This window comes from Mobula birostris, chromosome 19 (genome assembly GCF_030028105.1).
Source record: "Mobula birostris isolate sMobBir1 chromosome 19, sMobBir1.hap1, whole genome shotgun sequence".
Taxonomy (NCBI): domain Eukaryota; kingdom Metazoa; phylum Chordata; class Chondrichthyes; order Myliobatiformes; family Myliobatidae; genus Mobula; species Mobula birostris.
The window spans coordinates 9,020,525-9,032,728 of NC_092388.1; the positions used below are offsets into that span (position 1 = coordinate 9,020,525).

Genomic DNA, 12,204 nt, shown 5'->3' on the forward strand with positions numbered 1-12,204 from the left:
TACATGATTCATTTGGAAAATTCTAAAGAAAATGATCCATAAAATATTTTGTACCTTAGAAAGCTGTTCTTGCTGCACTGATTACCACCCTAGGGACGAACTCCCATCTTAGGAACAATAGAAGGATGGCCTTTGTGGATAATTCAAATGACATTGAAAGTTATAAAATAGCTCTTCTTTGCCAGAAAGGAAATACCATTAAATCTTGTTATCTGCAAAGAAATAATCAGGATAGGGTTTAAAAAATACAGACGGTAGCAAGATTCAGGTATGCTTCCTGGAATAAACTGAGAAAAATAAGACGTAACCAGAAACATCAAGCAGTTAAATATCAATTTATGTAGATAAGCACTTCACCTGGCAGATTGGAAACCGCAATCGGAAACCCAAATCAACTTTTCACTCGTGGTTACATTCAGAGAAGCCACGACAGGATCGAAAGCCAATGTTTGCACCTTCATTATCATTGACATAGACACACACACTCACTCAGCAGGTCAGGCAGCATCTATGGAGAGGAATAAACTGTCCAAGTTTCTATTCGCGACCCGTCATCAAGATGGAACATCTTACCGAGTTTTTCCTCCCCTGATCTTTCCTTACAGTATTCAATTTTACAATTTATTATATATCAGAATAACGTAACTAGTTACAATTATGTAACGTGGACGTAAGAGGAAATGGAAACCACGCAGAGGTTCTGCAAAAGGAGACTCACCTTTAGACTTCGCCACTAAAGCACGCGAACCGCGAACCTGGAGCGACAAGGGTCGCTGGAGCCCCGACACATATCACCCGAGCCGTCTGCCATTTTAATCAAGTAGTTTACGTCGTCCTGGCAACTCATCTTGCCTAACCACCCCCTCCCCTGCCTGCGGTAACCTGAAGCGTCTCATGAAAATTGCTAACCTATTTATTCTTGATTATTGTTCAAATAAATAGCCATGTCCCCGTAGGTAAAGAGATATTGAAACGGATAAAAATACACAAATGTCATGACAGACTGAACTACGTGTTGGATCGCTGGGTGTGCTGCATTTCGAGTTACATTTTGACAAACGATTAATTTTTACAACAGTTTACGAGAAAAGCAAAGTCTCCGAACCTCTTTAAGTTAGAATAAAGCACGGCAGTAAGCAGGCATGCAATAAGGAATTTTCCCGAAAATAATTTTTTTTATTTTTAAAAAAGTGCTCAAGATCTTTATAATTTCAGAAGAACGAATGCTTGGATTAACACGGACCAAGGCCATGAAACAAAATGTTGGCTGAAAAAATACTTTCAGTTACAACTGCAATCTGAAATCACCTCCCACCCCAACCGTGCAACACGCACAAGGTGCTGGAGGAACTCAACAGGTCAGGCAGCGTCTATGGAGGGGAACAAACAGTCAACACTTCAGGGCCGAGACCCTTCATTTCCACTGATGCTGCCCAGTCCGCTGGGTTCCTCCAGCAACTTGCATGTCTTACTCTGGATTTCCAGCATCTGCAGAACCTCTTGTGATTTATCCCTCCCCCACCGACCCCACCAAGATAAAGTTCTTAATCAGAACACGTCCTGCCCCGCTATTCCAACCTGCAACGACCCGGGTACCTAATGTGGGGGGAGAAAGAGAATTCAGTAATCGTAAAAATCAATCTACTTCAATAGGTATACGGATTCCAACAAATAAATATTTAACGCATTATTCATGAAATATTTAAGGAAATATAAATTGACGCGTTAATTTCGGCTTTATCACTGTTAAATTAAGATAGTGTCTGGTGACCAGTCTTGCGCTGGATGGAACATCTGGTGCCCCAGTAGGAGGGAAAAGGATGTGCATTAGTTTTCATCGTTTGTATTCCCATTGCCCTCGAAGAACTTGGGGCTCTCGGGCAGAGTGGCTCGCACCCTGCGCTTCTCCTTGAAACGTCCCGAGCGGGAGATTTTCAGGTTCCTGCGCGTGTTCTTCTCGCTAAAGCCCTTCTCCAGCCGGGGATCCGAGTGTTCCTTCTCCTCCGGCACGGCCGGGGGTTTGTTTTCCTGAGCCGACGTCTTGTCTGCGGGGAACTGCCCGTTCTCCTGCCCCGACCCCTTGTCCGTCAGCTCCTTCGCCTTCTTCTTCATGGTCATCGACTTCCACCAGCCGCTCATCCCGCCGTCGGCCATTTCCCGGCCACTCCGCCCTTCTTGACCTGCACGGAAAGAACAGAATGACTGGACGGGTGAACACCGGCTGCCATCGGTACGCCGAAACTCCGACACGCGCAAAACGAAGCTAAAATGCTAAAGTTAGCGCAAAACGCCAAAGATCCCGGGCCACCTGTTGATGATCTGGGCTCCACATCACCATTTCTACGCACCGGCTCACCTTTTGCGCTCGAACCGACCGCGGCAGGATTGGTTTCCTCGGTGCTGCCCTTAATCCATGCCGGTCGCACAATCCATTCGCTTTTACCACCACCAAAAAAAAACTAAAAATAAATGAGGAAGAGCGGCGGATTTGCCGTCGCAGCCGGCGCGACCTTTTCCCTCTTGTATTTCCCAAAGCTGCAGGGACTGGCGACAGGTAGCAGACGCCAGGCTCCGCCCCGGGCTCCGAGCTCCGGGCTGCGGCGGGGAGGGGATCCCGGGCGGCCTCCCTGTCAATCACGCACGGTACTCTCTCCTCAGGTGAGTCCCAAGTACAGGTTCCAACTCAGCAGCGATATGCCGGGCCGAGCACCAGCTCCGTGCCCAAACTCGGGCAACGACACATTTTAGGGAAATATTCCGACTGATGAAGCCGACCCGAAACGTCGACTATTTATTCCCCTAGATAGATGCTGCCTGACTGGCTGAGATCCTCCAACATTTTGCATGTGTTCCACTCTAACGGTTGCAAATTATAATTCACGGTGTAATTATGGCGTGCGTAGCCAAGCGGCTTTATAGGGGACTTCAAAGGTTCAAGATTGAAAATTGTTTATTGTCATTCGTCAGTTAACTAGTGTAAATGAGAATGATTGTTATTACAGATCTGAAGCAGCTTGCAGAAACACGCACACACAAGATGAGCATAATTGACACAGTGAGTATACGTATAAAAATCCTCCGAAACGCAATGCATAACTGTTATATACGTGGTCTGATTGTACATAAAGTGGCGCTGCGTGATGAGTATGCAGTGCTGGTGAGGTGGGATCATGGTGAAGCATCATTATTTTTCGTTCCCTGGTCGACAAATTCCGATGCGTTCAAAATCTGTCTCTATGGATAGGGATAAGCCAAAACACGAAGCGTTAGAAAAACTATGGAAGCAGCAGATAATTATAACAGAGCAGACAACAAAATGTGAAGAAAGTTGAGAGAAGATTAGAAACTTGCTCGCTGGTGGGATCGCTCTGCTACGGAGAGGGGAATGCCTGCCGCTGTGCCCGGAGAATGTTACCCAGGTTGTTTGCGTTTTTGGGAACGGACTTGAACTACAGACGTTTGTTTTCAGACTTAGAGTTTTTTTTTATATTCTGTGTTTCTCGCCCGACCTTTCTGGTTTTTTTGGTGTGCTGGGGTGGGGGGGGGGGGTCGATGCGCCTGTTCCGTTTTTGTTTGAGTCTTGTGCGGGGAGGAGGGATTTGGGGGTTGGTGATGCTGCTGTTCTTTCCTGGTTTCATTGCTATCTGGAGAAGAAGAATTTCAGAGTTGTATACTTTGATAATAAATGAACCTTTGGAATTATAATCTAGAAATATGCACAATGATAAATTGTTTAATCAAACTAATTGACTTTTTTTTCAGAATCTGCATCATGTTTTAATGTCACTGACAGATGTGAAATGTGTTGTTTTGTGGCAGCAGTACACTGTCATACATTTGAAAAATGAATATGAGTTCCAATAAAAAATAAAGTAAATAGTGCAAAAGGTTTAAGTATATTTAGGCATAAGATTTTATTCTTTATCTAATAAAGATAACAATAAAAAGAAATCTATTCATGTAGTAGAGGCTAATATTTATCACTTTTCAAATATGTGGAGGCACTTTACCGTATATCAACCAATTAGTTTTGTAATGTAGTTGAATTCAATTTGAAAGCAACATTGATTTTGTTTTTTATACTTCCCCAGACACAAGATATATTTATTGACATACAGTCCAGAATAGGTCCTTCTGGCCCTTCAAGCCATGTTGCCTGGCAACCCCCTGATTTAAACCTAGCCTCATCATGGGACAATATACAATAACCACATAACCTACTAACCGGTACTTCTTTGGACCGGGGAGGAAACTGTAGCACTCAGAGGAAACCCACACTCAATACAAGCAGTGGCAGGAATATGTAATTAGAATCAGAATCAGTTTGTTTAATATCAATAACTTATTTAGCATTACAGCATGGTAACAGGCCCTTCTGGCCCAACAAGCTCACATGACCAAAAATCTACGCCTTTGGAATGTGGGAGAAAACCAGAGCACCCAGAGGAAACACACGCAGTCACGGAGAAAACATTCAAACTCCTTACAGACAGTGGTGGAAATTGAACTTAGGCCACTGGCACTGTAGTAGCATTACACTGAACGCTACACCACCGTGCACTATGACTTATAAGACATGAAATTTGTTGTTTTATTTAGAAATACAGGGCAAAGACATAAAGTTATTGTAAAATGCAAAATAAATAGTGCGAACTTAAAAGAATAATGAATGGATCACAAATTGGGTTGATGGACCATTCAGAATTAACACTGATTTTACATGATCACTTTAAGGCAGATATCTGCCCTGGGGCATGATTTTGTGATCCTTATGGCATGGTAGCCTAGTGGTTAGCAAAATGCGTTACCAGTGAGCCGGGTTCATTTCCCACTGCTGTCTATAGGGAGTTTGTATGTTCCCCCCGTGACCATGCTGGTTTCCTCCACTGCTCTGGTTTCTGGTTAGAAACATAGAAAATAGGTGCAGGAGTAGGCCATTCTGCCCTTTGAGCCTGCACCGCCATTCAGTATGATCATGGCTGATCATCCAACTCAGAACCCTGTACCTGCCTTCTCTCCATACCCCCTGATCCCTTTAGCCACAAGGGCCATATCTAACTCCCTCTTAAATATAGCCAATGGACTGGCCTCAACTGTTTCCTGTGGCAGAAAATTCCACAGATTCACCACTCTCTGTGTGAAGAAGTTTTTCCCCATCTCGGTCCTAAAAGGCTTCCCCTTTATCCTTAAACTGTGACCCCTCGTTCTGGACTTCCCTAACATCGGGAACAATCTTCCTGCATCCAGCCTGTCCAATCCCTTTAGAATTTTTGTACATTTCAATAAGATCCCCCCTCAATCTTCTAAATTCCAGCGAGTATAAGCCTAGTTGATCCAGTCTTTCATCATATGAAAGTCCTGCCATCCCAGGAATCAATCTGGTGAACATTCTTGGTACTCCCAGAAGGTCAATTGGTCATTGTAAATTGCCCCATGGTTAGGCTAGGGTTAAATCAGGGGCTGCTGGATGGTGAGGCTCGAAGGGCCTCTTCCATGCTGTATCTCAATAAACGAAAAAAAAATATTTTGTGCACACCAATATTTCACAAATGGAAACATTCTTCTCAGGAAGATTTTCTTGCCCTTCAAGTATTGCACAGAATCATTCATATCCATCGGAAGTGCCATTTTGGTTCAATGTTTTCATTGTGTTCACTGTTGAAGTACTTATTTTGATTTGTTTCATTGTAAGCACCACTGGAAGTACTGATTTTTGTTTAATGAGATGTACCTGACCATTGTCTGCTGAAGAGCCTCCTGTGCTTTGGCAGAATTAATTTTATTTCCAAAGATTATTATTTCTTTGAGTAATGTTACAGATTAAAAATATTCATTTTAAAGTTAATGAAATTTCCTAAACATGAGGTTCTGCAGATCCATGGAGAAGAATAAACCTTCCATGAGTCTTGGCTCAAAATCTTGACCTTTTATTCCCCCTCCATAGATGCTGCCTGACCTGCTGAGCTCCTCCAGTGCCTTGTGTTTGTTGCTCTGGATTTCCTATATCTGCAGAATCTCTTGTGTTTAAATTCTGCAGGTGCTGTAAATATTGAGCAACAAACATAAAATGCTAGATGATCTCAGCGAGTCAGACAGAATCTACTGGGTTGAGACCCTTCATTAGAACTGGAAAGGAAGGGGGCAGAATTCAGAATAAGAAAGTTGGGAGGGGGGAGGGAAGGAGTACAAGTTGGCAAGTGATAGGCAAGCCCAGGTGAGGGGGAAGGTGGGTGGGTTGGGGAGGGGAGGTGATGAGAGAAGTTAGGAGATGATAGGTCAAAGGGTAAAAGGCTGAAGAAGAAGGAATTGGATAGCAGAGAAGAATGGACCATGGGAGAAAGGGAGGGAGGAGGGGAACCAGCGGGTTATGGACAGGTGAGAAGAGAGGGTTAATGAGAATGGGGAGTGCGGAATGTTTCGTGCTCTTTCTTAAGTCCATGTGTCAACATTTCATTTTTTAACTGAAAGTTAAATAAACTGTCATAAATCCACATTATCACATCCCATCAAGCTAATTGGCCCATTTGTCAAGGAGCTTGTCTCAGAATTGACAGGACAGGGCACCTTTCTTCCAGAGGGAAGGGGAACTGAAAGCTAGAAGGCAGAAGTTTAAAATGAGAGGGGATACACTGAAGAGGAAGCTGAAGGGCAAATTCTTCACCTGCAGATTGGTGGGGATGTGGAACGAGCTGCCAGTTAGTACAGTTGCAGCAAGTGTACTATCACATTTCAAAGATATTTGGAATAGATAGGAGAGTTTTCAGGAAATCTGGGCCAAGCCTTGACAAACGTAACCAGTTTGGTGGGTACCTCAGACGGCAAAAATGCATTGGGCTGAAAGGCCTGTTTCTGGGCTGCATTACTCTGTAGCTCTCACCAATCCACCCGGAATCATAGGGTAAACCTGCTTTGAATACAGAAGTACGAGATTAATGATTTTAGTATCTTTAATAATTATTCAATAAAATTGTTTAGAGATACAGCACAGTAACAGGCACTTCCAATAAAACTAATATTCCATTAATATATAATCAGTAACAATTCTCAAATTAAGTTCAGTCTGCTAAATCTCAATTCAGAAATCTGGAAATAATTAATTAGACCACTAAATTTTAAAATACCATTGGTCATTGTTACAAAGTTCATAGACACAATGTATAAAGTTATTCGCAATTGGTTATCAGTTTGCCTTCAGTACAGTCAACATTAATTTGTTAATTTTCTATAACTTTTATAATTCTCCCCTTAGTGGATAGCGTAACGTTTTACAGCATGAGTGACCAAGGTTCAGTTCCCTCCACTGTTTGTAACAAGTTTGCACGTTCTTCCCGTGACCATGTGGGTTTCATCCTGGTGCTCTGGTTTCCTCCCACCGTCAAAGGCGTACAGTTAGTTGGTTAATTGGTTAGTAGGTTAGTTGGTCACTGTCCAAAGGCGTACAGTTAGTAGGTTAATTGGTCACGGGTGTAACTGAGCAGTGCAGGTTCATGCAATATCTCTAAATAAAAAAAAATCTGTTCAACACAATACCTCCAGTTTCTTAAACCTAATGTTTCTTGCTTCGTTTTTTCTGAAATAGCATATATTGTCATATTCAACAATAATTAAGTGGTTTTACTTTTAGTTAAACTAGATGTATTTATCTGTCTTTCTATTAATCTATTTATTTGTGGGCCTTTCCAACCCTTCGAGCTGTGCTGTCTAACTATCACCAGTTTTACCCTCGCCTCATCACGGTGCAATTTACAACCAGTACGTCATTGGACTGTGGGAGGAAACCAGAGCACCCGGAGGAAACCCACGCGTTCACGGGGAGAACGTACAAACTGCTTACAGACAGCGACGGGAATTGAACCTGGGTCACTGGTGCTGTAAACCTTTGTGTATAGTACCCAAGCAACACACACAAAATGGTGGAGGAACACAGCAGGCCAGGCAGAGGGAAAAACAGTTGATGCTTCTAGCAGAGACCCTTCATCAAGACAGGAAAGGAAAGGTTCCGAAGCCAGAATAAGCAGATGAGGGTGGGGGTGGGAAAGGAGTACCCACTTTGCCTGAGTTCATCTTCGTCTGCCTGAGACTATAAGAAATTGCAGGGAGTTGTGAATGGAGCCGGTCTATCACGGAAACTGGCCTCTCTGCCATGGATTACAATTGTTGGCTCCCTCAGGAAAGAAGCCAGTATAATAAAGAACTTCCATCCCGGCCATGCTCTTTTATCCCCTCTCCTATTAGCAGATTCTTACTTAATTTATTTATATAGACATAAAGCACAGAACAGGCCTTTTTAGCCAAACAAGCTACGTTGCCTAGTAACCCACCTATTTAACACTAGCCTAATCACAAGATAATTTTTACAATGACCAGTTAACCCACCAACCAGCACACCTTTGGTTTGTGGGAGGAAAGTGGAGCACTTGGAGGAAACGCAGGTAGTTCATGGGGAGAGCATGCAAACTCCTTACAGACAGCACCTGATGAAGTGTCTCGGCCTGAAATGTCAACTGTTTATTCCCCTCTATTGGCACTGCCTGGCCTGCTGAGTTCCTCCAGCATGTTGTGTGAGTTGCTCTGGATTGCCAACATTGGCAGAATCTCTTCTGTTTAAAATAAGCTTAACTGTATCTGATTTGGAGTGTTCCACCTGGATGCACGTTCAGAATCAGAATCAGGTTTAAAATCATTGGCATATGTTGTGAAATAAGAAGTGTATATATTGTTTTAATGTTAAGTTATGTAAGTAATGCAAACCCCAGAGTCTCAACCAGTGGATTCTTAACCTGACATTCTACCTTATTATGACCTTGCACCTTACTGCCTCCAAGAGGATCTCAGCCTTGTCGTGGTTTAGAGTCTTGATTACCTCAATGGCCCAGAGTGCTACCTTGGCTGGAGTCAGGGCTTTATGCTTTGGCTCTCGGTAGGGCCACCAATGCCAAACAGGTCAAAGGGTAGAGGTCAGACTAGGAGTGGTCCACCAGTCCTCCAGGTTCAGGGGTTCAGCTCAGGCCAACAACCCTGACTAGTAAAACAAAACTGTTACAGAAACGGCAATGAAAAATCCTTCTACATCTGAGAGCGATGGTATTCCTGAGTCTCCACTTGGGACTTGCATGTCTGACAGTAGTGAAAGCTGAGCTACTGACATGATGAAGGAAGCCCTGAACACCGCCAGAGATGAAGCACCTTCATTGCTGCCCTAAATGCCAGAAGCATCGCTAGCAGTAGAGAGACCTTACTGTCTACCTGTACTGCACTCTCAATCTCCCTCATGTGACCTTACTATATATCTGTCACTGTACTTTCTCTGTAACTGTAACAGTAAATCCTGCACACAGCATTAAGTGTTACAATTTTAAGTTGTTCTACCTCAATGCACTGTGTGATGACCTGATCTGTATGAACAGTGGTGCAAGGCAAGATTTTTAACCTTACCTCAGTACTGAGTACCTGTAACAATATTCGTCACTCTCCAATGTCTGCCGTTGCACCTGCTGCCTCCATTCCAGTCCGAGTCACTGGCTGGGAAAACCCACATTTAACACAGATTTTGAACAGTATGAATTTGTTAAGACTATAAGACATAGGAGCAGAATTGGGCCATTCGGTACATCGATCCTGCTCCTCCATTCCATCACGGCTGATTTATTATCCCTCCCAACCCAATTCTCTTGTCTTCTTCCCATAACCTTTGACACTCTAACTAATCAAGAACCTATCAACCTCTGCTTTAATTATACCCAATGACTTGGGCTCCACAGCTGTCTGTGGCAATGAAATCCACAGAATCAACATCCTCTGGCTAAAGAAATTCTCCCCATCTCTGTTCTAAGTGGACATCCCTCTATTCTGAGGCTGTGCCCTCTGGTCCTAGATTCCTCCACTACAGGGAAACATCCTCTCCACATCCACTCTATCAAGGCCTTTCAATATTCGACAGGTTTTATTGAGACCCCCCTCATCCTTCTCTCAGCGAGTACAAGCCGACAGCCATTAAATGCTGCTCACACATTAACCTTTTAATTCCTGGGATCACTCTCATCAACCTCATCTGGACCCTCTCCGATTCCAGCACATCTTTTCTAAGATAAGGGACCCAAAACTGCCCACAATACTCCAAGTGCAGTCTAACCAATACCTTATACATCCTTGCTTTTATAAAATAGTCCTCTCAAACTTATCAATCACCGCGTGCAGCTCTCTGGTGAAATGATATCGTATCTGTTAAATAGGGGCCGTGGACAATTCTGATTTGATGAAGACAGACGTGAGAAGCAGAAGAATATCTGGAGAAATTTCTGAAATGCCTGGTTCGCTGCCGTTGTTACCGTGCGATCGAGAATCTCGGGAGGGAAGGCCCCAAAATCCCCAGCTTTGCCTGCTGCTGGCGACCGAGACTGAGGTTGAAACGTTTGGATAGAGATGGTGCTCAGTACTCAGTGTCGGAGAGCTGATCAGAGCTCGAAGTTTTTGGACGACTCGGAGTCGGACTGTGGTTGGGCATGGCAGGGAGAGTTTTCCCGTCTGCGTGAGATGTGGGACTTTCGAGAGACTTTGAACTTTTTTTACTGTGCTCATGGACTGTTCTTCATCAAGTTATGGTATTGTTGCACTGTTGTAACTATATGTATAATTATGTGGTTTTGTTAGTTTTTCAGTCTTGGTCTGTCCTGTGTTTTGTGATATCACACCGGAGGAATATTGTATCATTTCTTAATGCATGCAGTACTAAATGACAATAAAAGAGGACTGCGTGTCCTCATAATCTAATCTAATCAAATGTGTTTGTTAAGCTGTGGATATAGATCTTATTCTAGGCAGAAACCTCTACATTTGCAAAGTATTCCAAATTGGGTGATGTGTGGCACATTTCTATTATGGAACATCGAACATTACAGCTCAATACAGGTCCTTTTGGCCCATGACTTTTAACTTACTCCAAGAACAAGCTAACCTTTCCCTCCCATATAGCGCTCCATTTTTCTATCATCTATGTGCCTATCTAAGAGTTTCTTAAATGCCCCTAATTCATCTGTCTATATCACCACCCTGACAGGATGTTCCAGGCACCTGTCCCTCTTTGTCTAAAGAACTTACCTCCAATATTCTGTCTATACTTTCCTCCAATCACCTTAAAATTATGCCCCTTTGTATGAACCCCTTCCGTCCTGGGAAAAAGTCTCTGTCCGTCCACTCTATCTATGTCTCTTATTTTCTTATACACCTCTATCCAATCAACTCTCATCCTTCATCGCTCAAAGAAAAAAGCTCAGGCTACTTTCATAAGACATGCCCTCTGGTCCAGGAAGCATCCTGGTAAATCTCTACTGCACCCTCTCTACAGCTTCCACCTCCTTTCTAGAATGAGGCGACCAGAACTGAACACAATATTCCAAGTGTGGTCTAACCAGGGTTTCATAATGTTGCAACATTACCTTGTGGCTGAATGAATAGGCCTGAATGAATTTACTGTAAATACAACACAGCTCCCGCCGTGCCCAATTTTAATCCAAAACAGGTTCCATGCAATCAAATTTCAAGGCTTTCCTTTCTAATTCATTTGCTTAAATATTTAGTGGATTGCTGTTGCGTAAGTTATTCAGTTTGCTTTTCTGTTATATGTAACTATTCTGAATGAATACTGTCACTAAATTTGTGTGTCACTGTAATGTGATGCTGACGAATTAGCTTGTTCTTTAAAATGTGTAATTGGTGGATTCAGTGAAATGGGTGGCTTAATTTCAATAAAATATCAGATCTCCCTTATCTTTTGTGTTCGTACTTTGCCAAACCCTTTACCTTTGCACACTAACTTGCATGTTCCAACCAATAAGCAATTGTTGCCTCTATGGCTACTCCACAACATTGACACGGATACAAGCAGTTACAGTAATGTAAACCTCAGAAAAGGGTGTGACTTGCTAGTCATATAATAAACCCTTCTAACAACAAAAACGGGCGTACAGTGACACATTGGCTTATTTGTTGCAAAATTATTAACCTTGAACTATTGGAAAACAACTGCTTTTGAATGGTAGCAAGGCATTGAAAATGATTCTGATATAATTTACCTCATAACTTTGTAGCTGAAAGGATCGACTTTATCGGTCCTTCACCATTGTGTGTGTCTGTTTCTCAAGATCTCAAGCATTCGCTGAAACTCTTGTGTTTATATCTGTTGAGATTCCCAGTTACTGCTACTCA

The 12,204-nt window shown here is 43.0% G+C and overlaps 1 protein-coding gene and 1 long non-coding RNA gene across 2 annotated transcripts; one reads left to right on the forward strand and one right to left on the reverse strand.

The window, feature by feature from the left end:
* Nucleotides 1-1,165: 1,165 nt before the first annotated feature.
* LOC140212294 (proline-rich protein 15-like) lies at nt 1,166-2,618 on the reverse strand. The gene is made up of 2 exons (XM_072283001.1): nt 2,357-2,618; nt 1,166-2,180 (listed from the first exon to the last, which is right to left on the reverse strand). The coding sequence occupies exon 2, from the start codon at nt 2,152-2,154 to the stop codon at nt 1,828-1,830; it is 327 nt and encodes a 108-aa protein (XP_072139102.1). The 5' UTR covers nt 2,155-2,180; nt 2,357-2,618; the 3' UTR covers nt 1,166-1,827.
* LOC140212295 (uncharacterized) lies at nt 2,424-11,749 on the forward strand. Its single transcript, XR_011889687.1, has 3 exons — nt 2,424-2,658; nt 3,003-3,055; nt 10,233-11,749. It is a non-coding gene; the product is annotated as an uncharacterized lncRNA (long non-coding RNA).
* The last annotated feature ends 455 nt before the right edge of the window (nt 11,750-12,204 follow it).

Excerpts from the sequence above, each read along its gene's own strand:
- LOC140212294 (XM_072283001.1), bottom strand. The coding sequence starts at position 2,154 with ATGGCCGACGGCGGGATGAGCGGCTGGTGGAAGTCGATGACCATGAAG.